Genomic DNA, 24,509 nt, shown 5'->3' with positions numbered 1-24,509 from the left:
TGCGCCGTCATCCAGAGGACTCGGTGGAGGCACAGCCAGCAGCCTCCTGGAGGCTGTTGTTACGATGGTCAGCGTTGGGCTGACCAAAGCGGAGAGCATCGTTGTCGCTTTGCACGGGCAGGAGCAGGACGAGTCATTTTTTGAGGCGGGACAGGTGAGAGTGGCCAGGATTTGTTTCCTAACGTCAGTCGTGCGAGTCAGATGGGTAGGACCTTATTTCCCCCCAACCGAGACCTCAGTCCCGCTCCCCTCCGTGTCCGGCGGTGAGGAGCTTCTCCTGCTGCCGCCGTTGCCACCCGCTGAGACCCGGCCCGGCTGCGCACGGGATGCTGGCATCTCAGCGGGCCGGCAGCCGCGCTTTGCTAACAGCTACGTTCCATTTCCTCGCTTCGCAACTTGTAGCAATAAGTTTCCGAAGCCAATCCCGTCTCTAAATCCAGCCACGCGTTCGCTTCGCACCCGAACGGCTCGGCGATGCCCGCGGGGTCCCGCCGAGCCCTTTGTCCCCGCGCCGCTCGGATGGACGCAGTCACGCTCGCGCGGCTGCCGCGATCCCGCCGCTCCGCGCAGGCAAGCGGCGCTCGGCTCGGCCCCGCCGCCAACAGGAAGCCCCCGGCGGGGCCGTGCGGCTCGGGGCCGGGCCGAGGCGGGGCCTGGCGCCGCCGCCCGCCCTCCCGCCTCCCGCGCGGAGCGGAGCGGAGCCCAGGGGCCGCGCGGCTCGGGCCGGCCCGCGGCGGCGGCCGCTGACGGGGCGGAGCGGCGGCGGCGCCCGGCGGCTGCGGCATGTCCCGTCGAGGCGCCCGAGAAGGAACTGAGAATGAGATTGCCGTGGAAAGCTAAAATGGTAACCGGGTCTTCCCGCGGGGCGCGGCGTCTGCTTTGCGACGCGGTGCCCGGCTGCGCTGCGGGACGGAGCCCGGCCGGTCCGTGCGGGGCTGCGGCGGCTCTTTGTGCGGCTCCTCGCCGCGATCGTCCCGGCACGTGTCCGGTTAAAGTCGGGGAGACGCCGCGCTCCTTTCTTTCTCTTCGTTAGCCGGGGATTTTAAAGCTTCGGCTGTGCGAAGTTTTTGCAGCTGGAAATAATAGGTTTTGAAGAAGCGAACCGCAGCGCTTCGGATCCCCGCCTGTCAGAGGAGCGGAGGGTCGCTGCGCTTTACACGCTCGCGGCTTCGAAGTTGGAAGGCTGTCCGTCCGAGTGTGCAACGGTTTTTAAAAGTGCCATTCCTTCCCGAAATGAAAGGCCGGAGAGATTAATTGCTTTAGGGAAGGGGGGGGCGAGAGGGAGAGGGAAGAGAGGCTCCTAATCAAAACCAAACTATTTCCCTAGAAAAGACTTTGTACAACTATTTGAAATATGTGCTAGTCTAGGAAAAATAGCTAAATGGAAAGTCAGGGTATCTCGATACCACAGGAAGGACCAGCTTGCCAAGAATATCTCCAGTGTTCCCTCCGTCTAAAAGTATCCATCTCGCTTTGATTGTTGTGTTTATTTTGTGCAGCCCATCTCTGCCCTCAGCAGCACGGCACCTGGTATGGATTGCGGTCTGCAGGAGAGGGGAAAAGTTCCTTTCTCTGTTTTTCTCTCCCTTTCCCCACAGAGCTCAATTCAAGACTGGGGCGAAGAGGTGGAAGAGGGAGCTGTTTACCATGTCACCCTGAAAAGAGTGCAGATTCAGCAAGCTGCCAACAAAGGAGCGAGGTGGCTCGGGGTAAGTGAAGCTGGCGCGGTGGCATTTTGGAAAGCTGCTCATGGACTTTGGAGCCTGCTGCAGGGAGCTGGATTTCACACCAATCTCTGTGATATTAACTTCTAGCACTGACTGCTCTCGCAGTTCAAAAACAACAACGCTGGAGCTGTCTGTCAGGACAGTCTGAAAGAACTGTTGGCTCTTCTTCTTTTACTGGTGTGTATAAAAACAGATCTGACCGGTCGTGGCCGTGGATCAGGCGATGCTTAATGCAGAAATAAGGGTTGTCTTTTGGTCTGATCTTAAAAGTTGGGCATTTAACAGTTATTTCAGATGGGCTATGGCTCGTTTCAGTTGCTAGGAGTCTGCTTCATGTACCTCAAGCAAACAGTCACAGTATTTTAACTAATGAGGGTCTCTCAAAAGTTAGCAGAAACTTCTTCCAAGTTTGAGTGAATGTAGATTTGGGTCTTGTTTCACTCTTTCTTTCTGGGCCAGATGAGATGTTGGTATTCCCTTTTACCTGTCAGCATTCCTGCAAGAACTACAGCTATGTGCTCGGTATATTTCAAAGCAGGGAGGCTTTAGCAGTGAGTGAAATAAGCTTAAATGCACACACACTTAATTTGGCATGCTGCTGAGTACCTTTACCTTTGTGAGGCCAAGTCCCCAGCTGATAGAAAATGTCCTCACTTCCCTGGAGTCGCTGCAGCTGTGGCAATCTGAGCCAGGTGTTCAGGAGGTAGCTGTAACTTTGGTATTATTTTATGTTAATAGATTTTCTTCAAGATCAAAGGCAGTCACATAAGAACTTGGTTTGTGATAGTGTCCGGGTTAGTATTTTAAAGCCATTTAAATCTGCTCAAAGATTTATATCAAATAGTTTTCTTGTGAAGTTCCACGTCATGAAGCAATATAGCGATGCTGAAACCACAGTCAAGAAAGATAAGCAAATTTTGTCCTGCATACAGATAGTGCTTCGAATTTCCCCTTTCCATGCTTGCAAGAAGTACACAGAGTTCTACTCAGAAGAGATAATTTCAAATCTGCTTTCTCTGAGATTTTCCATCTCTGTCTGCCGTTTTTATACCAGGGTTGATAGAAAAATAGCAGAAAGTATTTTTGCACTCCTGTAAGATTCCCAGATGGTGGCTTTGTAAGACGTGGAGGTCACTGTGAGTGAGCCCATGTACCAGAAGCATCCTTCAGAAAAGCATTCATTTCTCCTGTTTCAGACATGTTGTTTTGTCTGTGTAGAAGGAATCTGCTAAGCCTTGATCATATTCTCAAAGGAAGAACATGTCTGTGTTGCTCAGACTGCTGGCACAGCTTATGGTGCTGGTCTCAGTAAGAGGACAAGGGACTGCAAGGTCACAGAGGTGGCTTTTGGCTTTCTATGTCTAGTGCAAGCTTCTTCAGGTCAGATGGAGCCCTGTTAGTGGGGCAGTGTGTCACCTGTGCTGGGCATAAACAAGTGACTGCAGCTTCCAGGCTGGCATCTTTAATCAGCAATAATCTCATGCTCTTTGTTTAAAGATATTTTTAAACATATGGGTTTTTTTGTTCCCTTAAGCTGTTCAGAACAGAAAAAATTTTAAGCTCTTTGCGATGTTGTTTTATTAATGGCTCTACTGTGGTCCTAAGGCCAGCAAATAGCCTCTAACTCAGGACGTTATTTATGAATAGGCATCCCCACCTCCTGTGGTTTTGCCCTGAAAAGCGTAATTGTCTCTTTTGTAATTGCCATCAGGTGATTGCTTATTTATTTATTTATTTATTTATTTATTTATTTATTATCTGGAGCTTACAGGGTTTTATGATGTATTTTTTATTTTTATTTTTTTCCTCAAAACTTTGAAATTCATAGAGCTTAATTAAAAAGCTGTTGGATTCATCAGTGGCGGCCCTTCTTGCTGCTGACATTCACCCTTAGGTTGAAGACTGGAGGACATCTGAAGAGCACGGAAATAATGTATTTGTGCATCAGCAAGTATTGAGCTGTAATTCTAACAAATATGGTAACTCTGTCACTGATTATGTGTGGGCTAAGGTTAGAAAACAGTGACTTATTCAGTGTCGGTTTGTATCCTGCAAAGGTCTACTTAGTTTGACCTTCTGTGAGGCACTGAGTTTCTGATGGTTTATTGCAGAGGGTCAGGTGCCTTGTGACATGAAAAGCCAAAGTTCTTCAAGAACTTTCATGTTGCATGTGGATATTGAATGTTGTGTGGCATCAGAGTAGGGGTTTGGTTCAGTGATTCTGGAGTGGATGCTTCTTAGTGGTGCTGCATTTGTAAACTGCTTTGGAGACGTTTCAGCTGGAAAGCATTAGGTGGTGAATTACTTGACGTGTCCAGGGATGAATGCCTGCAGGGATGGGGCATCCACAGCCTCCTAGGGCAACCTGTTCCAGTGCCTCACCACCCTCTGTGTGAAAAACTTCCTCCTAATATCCAACCTAAACCTCCCCTGTCTCAGTTTGAGATCATTCCCCTTGTCCTATCACTATCCATCCCTGTGAACAGCTGTTCTCCCTCCTATTTGAAGTCATGCATGAAGTCGTGCACGTTCTTGAAGAGGTACCAGTAAGTGAATGACCTTAGATTTTTTATATTTCAACAGGACTAATACACTTTTCTTAGAATTCTATACCCTAACATAACCATCCAGGTTTCTGAATGGTCATCCCTGCTGTGAGGGAATGCTTAAAAGCCCACTGTAGGATTACAGCTTAAGCATTGTGACCACTTGTTTATTTTCAAACTTCTATAATTAATAAAAGGAGAAGATAAACAGGCTGTGACTTACGCAGTCGTCAGTAGTTCTGTATCTTTCAGAAGCGTGAAGCTTTTGTATAAACACCACATTTTCAGCTTTAAATTGAATACAGACATCAAAGGATGCCAATAATAACTAGTGGTTTTGTCATTAAATGCTTAGTCACTAAATATTTAGTGAAGATTAAGACTTTAGGCACTACAGTATTAGGGAGGATTAGTAACCCCAGTAGTAGCTCAGTGTTGTAGATGCTGCACAAAAGGACTACCCTGCCCAAAAGGAATGTACAGACTAAGTATCAGATAAGGCACATATGTCTGTGCACATATGTTATCTCTTCTGCTGGCCAGTATCTGAGGCAGTGCTACGAATCTCACAGCAGTCTTGGTGTTTTTCAAGTTATTTGCAAACATCAAGGCAACAGAGAGTCTTAGGAAAATTTTCCAAAGCTGAATGTTTCTTCTGGAGGTGTTTAAAAAGGATCCCTAGTGAGCACGAAAAGTTCAACAAGAGAAAGCAAGAAGACTTTCTTTCTTTTTTTTTTTTTTAAACCTAAGTGGGTGGAAGTGTCTCCAGAATAGATGTGTGGCAGAAGGCATCGTTGTGAGAGCGAGAGAGGTGGTGTGGAGACTGGGAACAATCCAGGAACCATGAAGGCCATGGAAACAGACTGATGACCTTACTTGTGTGAGAGAAGGATGGGGAGGCAGAGAAATGTATAGATGGATGGGATGATAAGGGCCAGGGGCTTTTTGAGTGGATGTTCAGCATCATTTTGAATGAGACTACATCAGGCTAGAGAAAAAGACCTATCAGTAACAGCATTAGAAGGTGAGAGGGAGCAGCAAAGAGTTTTAATAATATGCCTAGAAAGAGAAGGTTGAATAAAAACTATGACACAAAAAGAACCTAAAAAATGAGATTGAACTTACTTTTGAGGATGTAAAGGCAGCCCATAGAGAAGCTGGCACCCTGCACGTCAGATAGGACAGTGCTATTGTGTATGAAGAAAAGGCAGCAAAGCAGAAAAGGCAGGTGAAATGTTTAGCATTCTGTGGTCTTTTTTTGGTCTTGAACTGTCAGCTGTGTACTTGTGAAACAAGGCTGAGAGACTGGCTGAATCATACCGTAGCCAGAAGCAGATAAGAGTAGAGCTGTATAAGTAGATCAGCTTCTGAACACCTTAATTTCTGTTGCCAAAAGCAGTATGCTGACTGAGTACGAGTGCTGGAAAAGGTGAACTCCAGCTGATGGCTTACTGTAAATCACAAACTGAAAAGTAAACGGGGAGTTGAAAGGAAAGGGAAGAAGCAGCAAGTAGGTGGAGAAAAAGAAGGAATTTTTTAAGAGGTGATGTACTGAAATAAACTTTGAATGGGAGAAGTGAGTGATGAGAATGTGAGAGGCAAAAGGTCCAAGAGAGGGAGTTGTGAGGGAATGGGATGGGATCTGTCAGATGAGTGACAGGATCAGAGGAGGAGCACAGGCATGAAAATTCCACAGTTGTCACACAGTAGAAATGAAGTTGCTCAAGGTATCCTTTGCAAAGAGGGATGAGGAATGGAGAGCTTCAGGAGCGAGGACTGCAGATGTAGAATGAGATTAAATTGAAATACTGAATTTTTTTGGCTGTGAAGAGGACAAAAATGAAGCAAAAGGGAAGGGAAAAAAGGTTTTACTGGTGAAGATAATTGGCCTGGTGGTTGTGTGTGTGCCAGGTGCCAGTGGGTACGTCCAGTGAAGATGCACCAAGGCTGGGGGTGAGCAGGATGGACCCTAGAGAGGTGGAAAGAGAAAGGGATGAATGATGTAGGACAGTAAGGCAGGAAGAAATGAATGACTGTATAAAGAGCAAAGACAGTTTAAAACTACCTCAGTGGAGGAAGATCCTTGGTAACTGACAAAAATGGAGCCAAAGCAGTAGATACTGCTAGGAAGCAAAGAAAAACTGCTGGTCTGGAGATAGCTGCCTGTGGGAGTTCTGCAGGTCAGCCTTGCTGTCAAGTGTTCATTAAGGTCAGTGACAAAAGCAGAAGCACGCTGACAAAATCTAATGGTCTGGCAGAGGAGAAAGCAACGAGAGGTTGGCATTTGGGATCGGTGTACCTGGAGCAGGTTGAGCACAGAACACAAAGACATGTTTGTGAAAGAATTACTATTTCTGCTACAGGCTGATATCCTTGTCTTTTTTTGTCCCTTCCAACTTTGGGCATTTTAGTCAATCAAAGTGCACATGACCCACGAGGGTCATAAACCAGAAAGGCAGATGTGATACTCAGGTGTTTCAGGTTATTGCCAGCAGAGATGGGAAGCGTGGATCTCCTTGGATGGTGTCCTTGGTGCAACTGTGCAATTCTGGTTGTTTTCAAGAAAGTTGGTTCAAACTAAGAGATAGGATAATCAAGAAAATGACAGCTGTGTCTGACTATTATCTGAAGATTATAGTTTGGTTATCTTAACAAAACGAATAAAGTTTCAAATCATCAGATCAACCAGATAGCGGGGTGACACTGCAGGGAGAGCAAAGAAAGCAAATAACTGTACAGCATTAGCACTGAAGCTGCTTTGTGGTAGAAGTCCCTGCTGTCTTAACCAAGCTGATGAGGAAAAGATGAGGCTGTAAAGCCTTGCTTAATTCAAGGTAGGCAGTGGTGCTAGTCTGTCCTGGTGCTGGAGAGACTGCTCTGTGATGAGGAGGTCACCGATGTCATTTCATGTTTGAAGTTGTTTGAGAAGCAGCAGAGAAGGGCAGGTGGGAGAGGAGTACCTGCAGGGGAGGCAGGATGTGACGGCACTGAGGTGCCTTGTTTGTGTGGATGTGTGAACGTGCACTGGTAAGCAGAATGTGGGGAAGCAAATGCAAAAAAAAAAAGTAGCAGAGAAGCATTAGAAAACATTGGAAAATCCTGGTGTGGAAATGGAGGGGGGGGTGGCAGTGGGATGAGAATAATAGAAAGGATGCAGTGCTACAGAAAATGAGCAGCGAGAGGCATGGGTGTGGTGTGGGCAGATGACAAGAAGATTACAGAATGAAAAACAGAGTTTTCAAAGTCCAGTGAAGTTATTTTTTGCAGAGCTCCCCTGTCAGCCAGCTGGAGTGCTTTATCTCACCCTTCCAGGGGCTACAGGGAGGGGTGGGAGACTTGTGTCCAGAGCTCCAGGAATCCGAGGGAAGCAGAGAGCAATGAGAGCCTGGAGGGGCTCCTTCATGCTTGCAAATGTTCTTCCTGTCAGAGTACTTTACCTTATCCTGAAAGGAGCAGGGAAAAGACCTGTGCTTTGCCTCTGGAGCTTTTACTGGGGCAGGTCTCAGGAAATCCAGCCAGGAATGGGAGTTCCCCTGAGCCCAGTGCTCTGGAGGAGCCATGCAAGGCCTGTATCTCCACATCTCAAATGGCTGCTAAGCTTTGCGAGCCAGTCCTCATGTATTAAATTTCTCACTGTACTAATGGATGACACAGACTGCTCTTCCTTTCTGTCTTAAATATCCAGATAACGGTGAAATAATAAGCTCCCTCACGGCCAGTGCTGCCTGATGTAGTTCAGCCATTGGTTACATTTCTAAAGCAGATTTTAGAGACACTTTTTTTGTTGGTTTTTTTTTTCCTTCTGCTTTCCTTTTTGGCCACAGCTGGACTTCTGGCTCTGGAGTCTGTTAAGCGAGTGATTGACTCAAAAGATTACTTATCTCAAGCCATCTTTAATGCTATAGCATTGGGTGTACACAGCTGAACGTATTCTTCCAAAACTATAAAGACCTTGTTGTGAAAGGGTGCTTTAAATGCCTCCAAAATTCTGAAAGGGAACAAGGTGAGAAGCATCAACCTTGTCGTTAAATATTTATGTATTTTCCCAGCGTTTGATAAGTACCTTTCCTGAGAACTTAATGGTGCATTAAAAAACTGATTTTTGAATAATTGTCTTGTGCTGCATGTAACCACATGTTTGGCTTCTGAATGCTTCTGTAGTCATGTACATTGGCAGGAAGCTTGTGTTGGAGAGATCAGTGAGAAACAGCACAGAACTGTCTAATTGCAATTAGGACCTAGGAGATATATAACCTCCTCACTGACTTGAAAAACAAGTCTGCAAAGAAGCTTTAGTTGGGATTTATTTTCTTTCCAACGCTGACCTTCTAAGTACAGGTTGAGATTTAAATGGTGCCTGGAACCATCAACATTTTAGGAACATGCAAAGCCTTACATTTTCTCTGAGCCTGATCCTGCCCTCCTCTATGCACTTTTAAGCCAACTCTGTGATTTATTTTTGTCTTACTCTTAGGTCCCAGATGTTCTTCTCAAGCGTAGTTTCCTGTGCAATCAGTAGGCCAGCACTTAGCTGATCTTTGTCCTTGCTGCAGCTTTCTGTTTTTTACTCTTGATTTGTAGCATTTGTTGGTCTCTTCTGGCTAAATCAGACTCCTTGAAATCAGGTTCCTGCTGCCTGTGGTGACCACCGAGCCCAAGGCTGGGCTACAGTTCTGACTGTGTATTTGGCAGAAGTAGAAAGGCAGTTGACAAGGAGCTGACAGGCACCCTGCTGTTGCACTCAGAATGCCGTGTTCTCTGAGGACCTGTCTTGCAGATGGAGGATGGAAGATGGGGAGCGCTCACGTTGATTTGGTGTGGCAGGAGGTAGTTGCCAACTGCTGGAGACCCACAAAGGAATGCAGTTAGGAGATTTGAGAGACAGTCAAATGATTTTACCTATGGACAGGTCTCCAGTTATCAAAAGAAAGCCCTGGAATTCATTTGGCTTACCTTCTGGTTTTGGGTAAGCTCTTTCCTCCTGCCCTTTCCTTCAGCCATAGTCATAGCTGTACACTAGCATCATAGTCCTTATTAACATCTGCTTTTTCCTTACTTCCTCATTCAGCTATGCTTTTCTGCTCTAGGGATATTCCAGGTAGCACACTCCGATGCAGTCATTAGCTGGGTGTCTGTGCAACAAACACTTCAACGTGAGACCTGAGCTTACTATGAATTTTAAAATGGAAACCTGAAAAATTACAGTCTTTTTATTTTTGCAGTCCCAAATGCAACGTGCACGATGAGAAGGATAACTGGCTTTATAGCACCGTATCGTGCTTTTGGTCGTGTTTAAAACCTCACATTCCAAACTGTCAGAGAGTGACAGGAATGCAGTGCTTCAGTCGTGCATGTTATTAACAATGAGTGAAGCTATAGGATGCTCTGCATGGCCACTTGGAACAAGGAAGAGACACAGAGGAAGCTTCTCTTCATCCAGGGCTGTGCAGAGGCATCTCCTGCTAATGACTGTTCCATTAAGTGGAATAATGAGAGGTAAGGGAGTCTCAGAAGAGCAGATGTTGCTGTTGACTGCACTGTTCTGTTTTTGCACTGATTGTTTCTGACTGCGTCTTGGAAATCTCTCAGCCAATCTGAAAGCTTGCTTTTGACATACTTTAAGGTTACCTGTGACATGTGGGGACATAACAACACCCTGTACTGTAAGTGATATCCCCTGGGAATTCCTCTGATAGCCAGGATGCCTGTGTGTTCTAACTACACTTCTTGGATGGCAAAAATCCTGCCTTAATTATAGTATCTTAACTGCCCTGCTGCTAACATCAGTGAGTTCTATTTTGCTTGCTTCTCCAAGAAGAAAGGAGTGAAAAGAGTGACAAAAAATCAGCTTGCTCTGGAGAGAAACTGGCATTTTCCTTCTGAACGTTGGAAGATGTAGGTCACTTGTTGGGTTAAAGAAGTGTTGGCAAGGAATGTGGCTATGTGTCATCGGAAAGCCTGGGAGAAGCAGCATATGAACTCAACTGAGATGCTGTGGAGAGAACAGCCCTGGAGAAACCATTAGTTTTACAGTTCAGGGTTTGATGTTTTCATTTAAGAAACAGACTGAAGCATTGCGAGCATGTTAGTCACACTTGGATTTAAATTTAGCCTTGCTAAAGCTAATTAAAAATATGTTTAGTGACAGTGTGTGTATGCATGCTTTGAACGTGCATCTTTTACTACTGGTGTAGGAATCTATTCTCTAAATACCCAGCTTCCTATAGCAGCTCTGTAAGGGGCCACGGCTGCGTGCAGAAATAATCACAAACAATCAGATCTTGGCCCAGCTCCTAAAAGGCAATAGTGTTACCTTGTGTGACAGAGGTAAATGGATGCTGACACAGTGTGATTCATACTCTTTCTTGTCCTTGTGTGGCTGCTGTGTGGTTTCTTGCTTGTCCTCGTGCAGCTGGTGTGTAGCCTCTTGCAGACCAGAGGCAGAGTAAGTGTGATGTCTGTGTTTATTACCCCAGGAAGATAGTTTCAGAGCTCATAAAACATTATATTTGGTGCTGTGGTTTGTTTACAGCAGAAAAGCAGAATGCCCCTCGTGTTTGGAGTGGTTTATCACTTGTGCATCGCTCAGCCAGCAGCAAAGATCTCTTGTCGGGCGGATATGGGCCAGGCTGACAAACCATTCTTTGAACACTGCAGTGGGATTTTCGTGTATGTTATGTACAAACTTTTCAGTCTCCTTTCATCTTCAGTGGCCACAGAAACTCATGAGATTTGGCCCGTAGTTTTCCATGAGTGCTACACCAGCAGGTAACGCTACCTTTAGGGCTGAATTATAAAGTCTGTGTTATGTTTTTATGATTCCTGGGGTAAGATTTTTTTTTTTTAAAATGTGTGAAAGTGGATTTTTTATGGAAATCGCTCTAATTTGGACGAAAATAGATTCATATTAGTGCTTGAACACAGCAGCTTTGTAGTTCAGTTCAGCATGATGCCACCAATAATTCACCAGAAGGGAAGTAAAAGAATATCCTAGTGAAATGGTAACGATCCTGCATTCTTACAGCATCTTTTATACAGATGGCTTTCAAAGCATGGCCACAAATTTTCAGCAGACAGTCTGTGCAAAGTATGTTGTAGTGTAAAATGGTATAAGACTGCCTTTGGGTGGGGCTTACAGCTCAGCAGCAGTGCTGATGCTTTGGATTTGATGTACCATTGAACCACGTAGGTTGCAGAAGACCTCTTAAGATCATGCAGTCCAACCATCTACCATCCCTGCTGTGCCCATAAACCACGTCTGTGAAGTTCCCCTTGCTCCTGGGAGGTGAGAAAAAAGTATTTCTGGGACAATCTGACTTTTGAAAAGCCACTTTTTTTCTTCTGAGGTTGTTGAAGAGTTTGAAGCATTAAATAAAGTTCTTGGGAAATTGATTAGTTGTCAGAATTGCAGGATGATATTTCATGGCTTGGTTGTTTTATCACACAGATATCTTCCCCACATGTGGCAAAGCAAGAAGCAGCTGGTTAACAATGCATAGCAGCACACTGAAACAAGTTAGGACCAGAAGTGAATTAATTGGAACTGTTTGGGAAGACCTGGACATCTGAGAGTCCAGGGTTCCGTGCAAGACTTCGCTCACCTCCCAGCAGCAGTTGTGACAGCAGCCTCAAATAACAGGCTGCAGTAGGCAAGGGGGGAATGGAGCAGTGCTATGAGAGGATACTGTAATATCTCTGTTGCTCCCTCATCTCAAAGCAAAGAGAACTAGAAACAGGATATGCAGGTGGGATATGACTGTTGGCATTTGGAGAGGCACTGGAAAGGTGAGGACTGTCCTGTCAGGGGTTTGGTGCAAGCAGGACTGATATAAGGATTTAATGATAAGTGCATTTTTAAAAATGTTTCCAGGATTGGGGCTTGGCACTGTCAGTGAATAGGAATGAATAGTGAAAATGTTTGAAATGGTGAGTGGAGCAGGGATGCTTTGGTGCCAGGGAGTGTTTCATAGAATCATAGAATGGCCTGGGTTGCAAAGGAGCACAATGCTCATCCAGTTCCAACCCCCTGCTATGTGCAGGTCGCCAACCAGCAGACCAGGCTGCCCAGAGCCACATCCAGCCTGGCCTCGAATGCCTGCAGGGATGGGGCATCCACAGCCTCCTTGGGCAACCTGTGAACAGTGCATCACCACCCTCTGGCTGAAAAACTTCCTCCTAATATCCAACCTAAACCTCCCCTGTCTCAGTTTGAGACCATTCCCCTTGTCCACCCTCGTAAACAGCCATTCCCCCTCCTGTGTTTGGTGGAAGGCAGTACATTAAAAGCAAGAGGAAAAAGATACCTGTACTTCTTCACTGCATGTAATTAACCTGAAGGGCTCGCTGCTAGAAGTAATCGAGTCCAATGGCTTAGAAGGTTTGAGGGAGGGTTGGGCATTTATATAAATAATGAGAACAAACACACGAATACTGCCCAAGATTGAAAACAGCCACGTAACTCTTTACTATTTAGGTGTAAAACAAACATTTCCCTGACTGAGCAGTCTTTCCTCTTAGATTGGTTATTCTTTATGTTATGAATGTTAATTCTGCACCTTGGTCTGTAACATCTGGCCACTGTCAGAAGGAAAATCTCTAGTTTAGTTTAAGATGACAATTATTATGTGTTGCCATTTATAAAGTTCTGTTTTCTATTTGTTTGTAGCAAATATTTAACGAGTCAGAATAAAATTGAACACAGGCACTCATAAAAAGAATCCTGAGAACTCAAATGTCCCAAAGATGTCAGAGCCATATTGCAACGTGACCTGGGAGTTTGCTGTGGGCCTGCTTTCCTACAGCCTCATGCTGCTCGACGAGAACTTTGGGTGCTCAGATCCTGCTTTTTTCATGCGTAAAATGAATGTTTGCATCTTTGCTGCTTGAGGCTCTGTAAAAATGTAGGAATTGCGTGGGTTGCTGTGCCCCATTCAACTTCCTAATAGCTGCCTTAAAAATAAGACAGCTAGAACAGAGCATGCTACTCGACATGTGGTCTCATCAGACCTTTTATGCAGGGGAAGAATAATGTCCCTTGACTCGATTCAGTACTCTCTATTTATACATTGCAAATTGTTTGCTTTTTGCTGCTGCTTCCAAGTGTTGTGCTGAAAGATTGAGTGCTCTGCTACTCTAAGCTTTCAGATCTTTCCTCTGATCCATGTGCCATAGTGTGACCTTTGAAGGTAGTACTTTCAACAGACCTTTTTTGCTGGGCTCTGAAGTTTCTCTGCGTTTGGTTGCCTAAGCCATGTGTTGCCCATAGGATGTCGATACCCTTTGACTGCTTTGTCAAGCAAAGGTGTGAAGGTTTTTAGCAGTTGAGTTGGTAGCAGTCGCCAAGTTTGTGCTCTGTCAAGCTGCTGGGTTGGAGTTTTCACTTGCTCCTGTTTGCCACGGTTTTATTTACCCCTTGACATAAGGGCTGGTGGTTTACACCTCACATCCTGGCACTGTGTGTTGAATCATATTGAGTTGCTGATTTGATTCAAGCCAGTGCACAATGTCCTTCAGGTGTTTTTTTTACAGTACTCGTGGATTGGATTTATTAGATGAGGATGGTAGCATTTCAAAGCTTCATCAGTGTTGGGTGCAAAGTCAGTACAGCCTTCAGGATTAACTACTGACTTCAGTGCAGAAGAAGTAGCTAAATGCTCCTGAGGTTTGTTTGGGAGTACAAACAGTGCAAGCAAATACAACAAGACAGTGTTTACGAAGATATGCCCACACATCCTTCTGTCTTAGTGCTTGGCTTTTAGTATTCTCTGGCCCTACCTGCGATGCACTTGGCGTTTTTAGATCAGAAACCCTTGAAGGCAGGGATGGTGCCTTACGTTTTGACATAGAAGCCATTGTGCTGCTGTTGTAAATGTCTCTTAAGTAACAATAATCTATTTCATTTGGAAGTCAGATCTTACACTTTGCATTCTTCCCAATGAGTGCCACGGATTGATTCTGGCTGTGCAGCCGGTCTGCTGGCTCCCTGCAGCATGTGAAATGGAAATGAACTCTTGCACGCTTACTTGAACCATGAGGCTTGCATTCTTCTTTGTACAAAAGCAGTCTTCTTGTTCAGAAAGCTTCAGATGATGTGGAGTTGGAAGAGGACAGAGAAGAAAAGAAACACGCTATTAACTCCTGATACGTAATTAAACAACAACAACAAAAAGGACAGACAATAACGTGGAGGACTTCTGTTTCATCTTACAGTCTGACATTTTTCGCTTGCTCTTTCCCCTCTACTTGTAAGCTATGCTTCTTGTGCATTCTGACTCAGTACTTCCACATAATGATGTGTGTTTTGATTTGTATTCACTGCCTAAGGATTTAAGTTCAACTGCAACAGGACTCCAAAACTGAAACACAGACGTGTGCAGTGGGTTCAGCGCCAGCTCACGCAGCTGGTGCTGCTTTCTGCAGTGTCAGAGGAGATGGGTTAAAGGCCGGGTGCTGGACTTAGTTATAAGAATGCAGTCATTTTTCTAGATATATAATGTGCTTCTTTATCATACGCTTTGGCAGATTATTGTGCAAAAGAGCCAGTTTCTCATAGAGACCCATGTAATGAGCACAAGAACGTTGCCATCACAGACGTGGTTCTACACATGTGAGCATTCATACACGTAGGCTCACGCTGTGATGAAGAGAAGAATCTTAATAGACTCCATAATCAATCCCCTGTGATGTCTAGATAATCTAGTAAAAATGCAGTTTGGCCTGAACTACTGATGGATCTAATATTTTTGGACTCTCTCAGTGCTTGAATAAATGTTCAAGCCAGTAACTTTTAATATTAAGTGACATTATCTTGCTGCTTTTTCTGGTCAGGCCCCACCCTGGAGACATTTCTTAGTTTCAAAACAAAGAGTAGTAAAAAGCACAGCCATTGAAATGAAGTTTATAATTCAATTTAGATACGTACTCACGCTGTGGTCGTAAAAATGCTTTACTGCTAACCTATTTCTGCTTTAAAATATGAAAAAAAGCTTGGCAGTAGAGATTACTCACAGAAATCATTATGAAACATGTAAAAACATTTCCTTGTTTTTCTTCTTTCTTCCACAAAACTCAATTTATTTCAAAATCTGAATCAGTCTTCTGCTAAATATTTTCTCCTCTGCCAGAATGTGCACCTACAGTGTTATTTTCCAGCTACTCATGCTGTTAAAATCCATCACTCTTGCCCTGTTGTTTGCACTGTGTGCAGTAGCAGTCTACATTGATTTCCTGAGTCAGTATGATTTTAATTTCTGGGTACTGCTGGGGCAAGCTTTATAGTGTGAAAGGAAAGCCAGCGATCCAATCAGGATAAATAAAACCATTTTGGGTTATGTAATGTGTATTCATGTTATAATTATGCAACACAGTTCTTACTTCTGCCATCCTTAAAACCATTTTGAGCTCAGCAGTTTTGCCTGCTGTCTCACACAGGACGTTCTTTGTTTCTACTGACTGAGCAGAAAGTGATGATGAGCTCCACAATTAAATTAAATTACATTCCTGGAAGGGAAAAAAGTGGTGCAGCTTTTCATAGGGTAAGCATCACAGTTTATGACTACCAACAATACAAGCACTGGGGAGAAATGATCTCTGTGCGTCTGAATGGTCAAAATACATTTTTTTTTCATGCTGATCTATAATTGCCATCAAACGATGTAACTCTTGCCACTGTAAATGTCTGACCATGTTAGTGGCAATATTAAGCATTCCTTTTCCCTGCTATACTTGGCTTTTATTAAAAAATTACAGCTTGAAGGAGTTGTGGCAAATTACTTCACCAACCAGTGTTTCACAAACTGAATTTCTGTCATGGTTTTTCTTGGGGGTAGATGGAGAGTTTTCGTCATCTCTAAGAACCAGACAGCTTATAAACATGAGGGTAATTAAGAATTTTCAGCTTCTGTGTGGTGGTGATGAAGCTGGGCTGATTCCATAGCAGCACTGAGTGGCATCAATGTACAGTTGTAGTGGAAATAATACCGTGCTGTCTGGCCTTGAGTTAAGGTATTCAAGGGTCGTATAACAACCAAATGGGGAATTAAGGAGCTGGGCAGGACGCAGCAAAGCAATGCTGTTGAGGTGGATGAGACTGGGAGATGATGCTGTAGGGGACAGGGGTAACCTGGGTACAAACAAAGCTCTCAATCCCAAGGCAGGCTGTAATGACTTGGAGAATGACTTCAGCAGCTGTATTTTTTACTGTATTTTAATCTGAAGAACAGATTAAAGAATACACCACATCTGTAGGTGACTTGGGGAGAAGGGTCTGATGCTGTAGGCCTTTCACATGTGCATTGCTTTAAAACAGCAGCAAGTATTTTGTGTAGAGGCCATACTGTTGTCATACGTCACCGCCTTACGTAGCCTGACTTCCAGCTTATGAAGCCTGATGTGTATAAAGTTCTTAATATTTGCATGCAAAAGGAGTTCTGGAAGGGATTCATATGTGCTTTTAAGTCAGTAGTTTAACCTCAGCTGCCTAATTAAATTAAAGAAAGTAGGTTGTTACATGTGCACTTTGGTTTATATGCATGGAAAGTTTGGAAGTTGACAGGGTCTTAGCCAGTCATGCAACACTTGTGCAGTTGGACTAGGTGATCTTTGAAGGTCTCTTCCTACTGAGCTGTTCTACCCTACTTAAATACATTTCAGAGTTCATTTAGCTCCTCTGTAGGAAATGCCTGCTGGGAAATGAATATCACTATCACGTGCTATGACCATTATTTGACCTGCATACCAGTGTGTCATGTAGCTTAGCAGAAGTATGGCAAGTTTGTTTGGTTTTTTTGTTTGTTTTTGTTTTTCTCCTTGTTTGCTGTGCCCTTTAAGTTGCTTGGGACAGTACTCTGTAATCACTTTATCCCATTGCAAAAGCTCTGTCTGTTCTGCTGAACACTTGAGTGTCTCAACTCAGTGCTCAGCCCCAGACTGACTGTGGTTGCATGGCTCTGGCAGATCCCTCCACAGACAATAAAATGGGTGAGGAAAAATGGAGGAGTTTTCATTTTGGTGAGAGACAGTCTGTTCTCGAGTAGGTCTTATAAGAAGTGAGCTGGAGTCTGGCCCTTGAGCCGAATATATGGATCTGTCATGTTTACAGCTGCTATTTCTAGCTTCTACCATCTGCTCACTGCAATAAAACTGATGTTAGGTTGGTGGTCTTCTACATCTGTTGTATGGACTCAGTGTAGAAATAGCACTGCTTAGCTCTGCAGAGCTAAGAAGTACAGAATCACAGAATCACAGAATTGCCAGGGTTGGAAGGGACCTCAAGGATCTTGAATCTCCAACCCCCCTGCCACATGCAGGGCCACCAACCTTCCCACCTAATGCTAGACCTGGCTGCCCAGGGCCCCATCCAACCTGGCCTTGAAGACCTCCAGGGATGGGGCATCCACAGCCTCTTTGGGCAGCCTGTTCCAGTACCTCATCACTCTGTCTGTAAAGAACTTCCCCCTGACATCCAACCTAAATCTCCCTTCCCTCAGCTTAAAACCATTTCCCCTTGTACTTCACAGAGGAGGTCAGTTCTCAGCTGCCCTTTCAGAGCTGGTAAAACAGAGGCACGCAGACGTCTTGCACATGGCCACCCACTGGCTGGTGCTACCACAGCCCACATTGCTGAAGTGCTCCCTTGAGATCCCTTGGAGCATAGAATCATTAAGGATAGAGAAGACCTCCAAAACCATCCAGTCCAACCGTGAGTCCATCCCCACCATGACCACTAAACCACGTCCCTCAGAGTCACATCTCTGCAGTTCTTCAGCACCTCCAGGGATGGTGACCCCACCACCTCCCTGGGCAGCCACTGCCTCACCGCTCTTTTGGAGAAGAAATTTTTGCTGATATCTAACCTGAACATCCTCCAGTGCAACTTGAGACCGTCAGCTCTCATCCTAAAACATCTCCCAGAAGGGGCTCTTCTTGCAAGACTGTGGTCTGGAGATTTGCACAGCTACTCTGAAAAGAGTTGCACTTCTCCTAAGAGGTGGCCAGTGGTTCTGGCTCAGCTCTGTGGTGCCCAGCCAAACACTTACTCAGCCTGATTTGTCTGAAGTTTTATAGATAGGGGTTACATTCACGTCTGGGGTGGTTTATGGCAGAAACTTCCTGTCTGAATGCAGTGTTTTCCAGCACTCATAACTAAGGCCTGCATTCTGCATGTAAATACAGCACCTTTACCCCTTACAAAGTGCAGTGCATTGTCATTATGAGCAGAAGTCAGGATTACTGGAATCACTTCTCAAGTCAAAGTCCAGTGCAATATTTGATCTGCCTGCCATCTTTAGTACCACTTCCCTCTGCTCCACAGCTTTTCCTTTCTCCTTTGGACATACTTACAGTACGTAGCTCAGCCTTGGCACCCACCAGCCTCCCAGACAGGCTGCAAGCAGAGAGGAGGGCATGGGAGGAATGAGGCTAAGATGAGGTGCCAGCAGAACAGTAATTGCTGCTCACTGCTGCTGTGCACAGAGGGACTGCTCCAGCTGCCTGGGTCTCTCTCTTGCGACTCTTAAAAGCCATTGCTGTTTTTATACCTGCTTTTATTAGTTCTGACAGTTTTATGCAAGGCTGAAGACTCTGCAAAGAGCTCTTTGCTCATGGAGACACCGTGTAACGCATCTGAGTCTACACAGGTCAAAATATTTTGCAGAGCTTGCTGCCAAAAAGGGCAGTAAAACCTATTTCCATGCCCTCATTCTGGTGCACTGTTCACTTAGGCTAATGCTGTTTCTAGTATTTATTGACTGCTCAGTTTGAAGACTGGACATTTTGGTGTTCCTATGCACTGAAGCAAGGAGAATGCCAGGTTTCATAGAAGTTATTTTCCTCTAATATGGAAGGGGTATAGAAAGGTGTTTAATATGAGTTGTATTTGTTATTGGGCTAGGAAAATATTTATACTAAGTGTCATTTGATGACAGATGCTTCTCAAACAGTATGAAATGCACATGACTGGGTGTTCTACCTGACTTACCAGTTCCTATTTCTCAGTTTTCTATTTTAAATTAAGCACTTGCTAAACTTCTGTGTCCGATCAAAGCCACCACAAGGAATATTTATACATCCCAGTGTATTATGAAAATAACATATCCATGAAGCACCGCGCTGTGGCAAACTGCTGAACTGTGAAATGTGTCAGAAGGAAAAGAAAGAAAGGAAGGAAGAAAGAGAGGAAGGAAGAAGGAAAGGGAGGAAGGAAGAAGGAAAGGGAGGAAGGGAGGTAGTTGGATGAATCTGATAGTTCAGGTTCAGTTAATTCAGTCAAGACATTAAGTTAGATAAGAGGGTGCGAGGGCTTGTCTTGATACTGCTGAAGATGGGAGAGTCAGCATGAGAAGGGCCTTTTTGTAGGTGAGAAGGAATGAGAAGGTAAGCGTGTAGATTATACAGGATAGCTGGAGATGAAGAGTAGGATGAAGCTGTTGGGGCAGTTTCGGTCCCTTTAAAAAAGCATGTGTACTGCATGGCAAACCTCTTGGAGGACTTGGTTCTCATTGAATGCTACAGCTATGTTCCTTTGCACGGATATTTCTAAGAAGTATGCCAAATTAGAGAGGGAGAATTTATATGTTCCCTCGGCTGAGATTTTTTGCACTACTCAAAGAGTTGGACAACACCATTTTAATGTAGATCTCTTTAAAGATTCAACTGCTTTATGCACTTGCTGAAACTCCTCTAGATACACGCAGCAAGAGGTGGTGCAGAAATTAGTCTTCTTTACCTTTGCTTTGATTCATTTAGAGGTGGTTCCACATCATTCATGATACCTGAATGAGTCCAAATTTGCATAACTTCAGAAGGTGTGAGAAATGCTGCTCAGCACCTTGGTATGCTTGTTGTTTCTTATTTTCCCCCAAGCAGCTGCAAGGTGCCTGAGTGAAAGGGTTCTAACTGAGCAACAGCGTTTGTGGAAGGCTCTTCTTTCTTTTACCTACAGCTTTTGTTGCTGTTTGCTGCTTCTTCAGACAGATACGTGCCAAGTGAACTCTAAGATACGAGAAAATGAGCATGCCTTCTGAACAGTGATCATGGAATTAATTAGTCCTGGAAACTCTGGGTTGCTGCCAAGAAGAGTTATTTATGTGGTAAGAAAGGAAAGGAAAAGGGTGGAGCTTTGGAAATCCAGGAATACCCCTAGCTGTCAGATCACAGGAAAGAGCTCATAAAGTTACACTGGCTTCTGAGTTTGGTGCAGTCAACACACAGTATTCTGATTTTCAGCAGCCATCTGAAATGAGGAAATGGGAGTTAGCAAAGTGGAGAAAGCTCTGCAGAGAGCTCTGTGTTCATTTTATTTCCATCTGCACTGTACGATAAAAACAGCTGCTCCTGCAAAGGCAAGCATCCGTGCTGCCTGGAGCCTGCAGGCTGCAAGGAAATTTAGTGCTGGCCACCCAAATCCTGCATTCCAGCCACGGTTTCCTAGATTGGAAATTCTGCTTCAAATTCAGCCTTATCTCACGCGAGCTATTTTCCAGGCTGACAGCTCTGCAGCATGGAGGACAAGGACTGAGAGGAGAGAGTGGTGGATGTGAGGCTCTTACGTCCCGTCAGAGCTGCAGAGCTGATTGCAAGAGGAAGCACGGATGCGTGAACCCTAACAGCACTTGAAATGCTGTGTCTTCACCTGATGGGTTTAGTCTGGTCGCTGGTCTCAGTGATGCACACTGCTACGTGGTGTTGTTAGAGCAAAACAAAACATTTTTCACTTATTTTTTTTTAATGACGATGTGGCTTGGATGGGGGCAGTCAGCAGAACGTGTGCACGTTTGAGTCAGTTCAGCATGATGGTCAGCTGCTGTGGGTTTTATCTGTCAGCATGCACACGAGGCTTCCTTTTAAGGGGAGCAGGCTCAGCTATAAGGGTCATTAACACTTTAGTTGGAAACGCCTCGTCAAATACGTCGTTAATATCTCTGAAGTTGTCATTCACAGTAAAACCTAACTAAGGTGATAAGGAGCTTTGTAGAGCTCAAGTCTTCCTGCTGCTTATGTTTTTTTATTAGCAGTATTATTTTCTGCTCTGGAATCCAGTTCTTAAAACAATTTCTGTTTTACCTGTTTTGATGCTCAGGAGTAAAACTGCAAAAAGCGTTTTAGTCCTCGTTTCAGAAGGTCCCCAAGGAGGCTGTGGATGCAGACACTCAAGGCCAGGCTGGATGTGGCTCTAGGCAGCCTGGTCTGCTGGTTGGCGACCTGCACATAGCAGGGGGTTGGAACTGGATGAGCATTGTGGTCCTTTTCAGGCCATTCTATGATTCTGTGATATGATCCCATGATATGAAGGCAAACAGAAAAAAGGACCTTTTTTTTTTTAACCTAATGTATAAGTTACTGCAATTTGGGCAGCTTTAGTCCAGTGTAGAGCATATGTCCAGTGAGTTGATGAGAATAACTATAATGGAAAAGTCCACATCTGGAAAAGCTGTGAACTTCATACGCAGTCAAAAGCTTTGAAAAATCTGTCACAATCAATAAAAATGGGATTTATAGACAGTGGTTGATTATGCGCTCTTGAAAATCATTTTGCAGGATTTCTAAATGAATAAATCTTTACCAGAGTGGTGATGTTTTACATGACTGAGTCCAAGGAATATTTGATTTACTTATTTTTCATCTCATTTGTATTTTTTAAGTATCTGTTTCAGCCTGCTTAATGAATAGTGATTGCGTTGACTTCATTCCATCATTGTGACTTTCAGAATCCCAACAGATAATATTTGCATTGGAAGAACCTTCAGATTAGTGGTTTTGGGGTAAAGGAGATTGTTTCCAATAGCAATTTTTCGAAATCATGACTACCAGCGCCTCCTAGCAATGATAACCATGTGTCACTGTCAAAACTTGCAAAGAGTTTTAGGCGCCTGCAAAAAGCAGGCAGTCAACACAAAAGCAAATATGAAAACTCTTTCGCTTTGGGCAGCCTGGTTATGTCAGTGAGGAGATGTCCTCTTGATTAAATCCAGACCGAGCAGTTTCCTGTTAGCATGCGAGCACAGCCTGCAGTGTCTTACTCTGAGAGCCTGGCCCTGAGCTCCTCTGCCAAGTCCTTTCCTCTTCAGCTTACAGGCAGGATTGCTAAAATAATACAAATACAAACAATCCCTAAAAGGCTCTTAAAATGATTTTTAGCAGTTTAATGTCTTGCAGACAAACTTAGCCTTAGATTTTCAAAGTTTTGATTTTTATTGTTTATTGTTTTTTTTTTTTTAACATTCTCCTAGGGTTATGTATTGGGGAAGTTGCAGTTTTGCAATTACAGGAAAATTTTATGCATGCATCAGTCTTGGGAACATATTCTGCCCTTGTTTGGCACACACATCATTGAGGCTTTTTTATGTGCTGAGGAGAAGACAGCCTTCAACTATCGTGCAGTGGGGGAATCTGCTGGATAGAAGAGGAATGGTTAAATGCAGTGATGCACAGACATTCTGTGTTTGAAAGTGGTTGTGTTCTGTAACTAGTAATTTTCAAAAGTACAGTTTAATCAGAAGATGAAAGGTCAACAGTATTTTTATTTTTTTTTCCAAGCAAGTTTTACTCAGGGTAAATTTGGATGGGGTTTTATGGCATGAACAATCCGTTCATGACACGAGACCAGGTTAACAGTCTGCAATTGCACGGTCTGTTTGAACAGATGTAAACCTGCAGTGCTTTGGGAACAGTCTCTCTCCTTGAGCTGGAGCTGTTTTCCCTGTGTGGGTCCGTGTTATTCTGCAGCCCTGGGGTAGCAAGGTTGGGCAGCTTGTCTGGGTTACATCTTACTCCACCGAGTGCAGGCTGTGTGCTGCCTGCACCCCTTTTGTGCTCCAGTACATCACACGGCTGCATGAAAAGCAGCTTAGGAGCAGGGCAGCGTGTGGGGAGAAAAGGGTCTCTGGAATGGCTTCTTGCAGTGGCTTCAATTCAATGTGAAATGGTGCCATTTTCCTGCTGAGTTGTGGCTGCAAGTTTCTTTGGCTCTCTGCCTGTGGTCTGAGCCATTGGTCTTTGGAGTCTGTTGAGAGGTCCCTGTGCCCTCATCCTGCACGATGCTCTTGGTTCTTCCAGTGCTTCCTACAGACACAGAGGCAACCAAAAGCATTGCTGGGACCGTTTCTTGCTATGAAATCCAAACGTTGGGAGTGCTGCTAGAAACGAACAGTTGGCCAAGCTAGTGAGGATGCTGGAGTTACCAGTCCCATTTTTAAATTCTCCTCTCAACTCTGTTTTAGCAGGCTGGATTTTCATGTTCTACCAAGCATCTGTTGGGCCCTGTACCCTGGGAAATGGGATGTCCTCATCCTAAAGCAGCTGAGCTGTGTACTCAGTAAGGACATCTATATTGCCCAAGAGAGGAAGAGATATCTATTGTGAATAATTGAAAAGCAATGGAAAGTAGTGCTATAAATATGAACTGGATGGGCTGTCTGTTCCTGATTACTTCATAAATAGCTTACTTTTTTCTTCTTTGTATTTTGCCAGTGTGCAAAGACAAAGTCTGTAATGCCTGTGAAGTCGGTGCTGTGTCATCTTCAAGTCCTTAAGTCTAGGTGCTGGGCTAGTATTTGGAATAGAACTGGCCTTGTTGTTTCGAATTTACACCTTACTGGACAATTTCTGGAGCAAAAACCTCTGCTCAAAATGTCCCTGTGCCTGAACTTCACGTGCAGTTGAAAATGTAGTTCTTCAGGGGGTGCTTGAGATGTGTTGTCAAGCAGCCATGGAGAAACACAAAAAATGCCTTCATTTGTTACTTAGAGGAGTCTCTCAGTCTGGTGTTGCTCGTCCTACGTGCTGGTGAATTCAACATTCAAAGCCCAGAAGCGCTGCTAAACTGCAGAATAGTCCTATAGGGCTTCTCTGGGAAATGTGACCCAATGACACACCGTTATTGTGTGTGATACAGCAGGGCTGTTACCCAGGAAGGGAAGGCTGCGTGGTTCAGAAGAGCATCATCACAGCAGTGCCAGCTGAAAGCTTGCTGTGAGTGCATATGTGAGGAGGAAATCAGCACTGCAAATGGCTTTCTTCTGAAACTGCAGGAGAATTGGTGATGCAAAGTCTAAGCTAGGCTGTTGTGTGCTTTGGTTCAGTTTATTTCCTGTAGTATTTTGCTGCTGATGCATTCAATCCAACCTAAACAGATTAAAGAATTGGTTTGCAGGCTTGAACTATTTCCCGGTGGCCTGATTTTTTTTCCTTTGTGTAAACCCATTAATCCCAGATATTCACAAAACTCGCTTTAAACAGA

The 24,509-nt window shown here is 44.4% G+C and overlaps 1 protein-coding gene across 2 annotated transcripts in view; it reads left to right on the top strand.

Moving 5' to 3' along the window:
• The first annotated feature begins 718 nt into the window (after positions 1–718).
• The window catches only part of RGL1 (ral guanine nucleotide dissociation stimulator like 1), a 65,840-nt gene continuing 42,049 nt past the window's right edge, over positions 719–24,509 (top strand). The window contains exons 1-2 of one of the 2 annotated variants that reach the window (XM_031595517.2): positions 719–844; positions 1,599–1,709. In XM_031595517.2, coding sequence (XP_031451377.1) covers positions 818–844; positions 1,599–1,709 — 138 coding nt within the window. In that variant the 5' untranslated portion in view covers positions 719–817. Of the gene's footprint in view, positions 845–1,598; positions 1,710–24,509 lie in introns of those variants that run through there. The other variant, XM_031595518.2, reaches the window with a different exon arrangement.

This window comes from Phasianus colchicus, chromosome 9 (assembly GCF_987193195.1).
Source record: "Phasianus colchicus chromosome 9, bPhaCol1.hap1.1, whole genome shotgun sequence".
In the NCBI taxonomy this organism is placed as follows: domain Eukaryota; kingdom Metazoa; phylum Chordata; class Aves; order Galliformes; family Phasianidae; genus Phasianus; species Phasianus colchicus.
The sequence above is the reverse complement of the archived record's forward strand: the minus strand, read 5'-3'. Positions and strand labels throughout refer to the sequence as shown.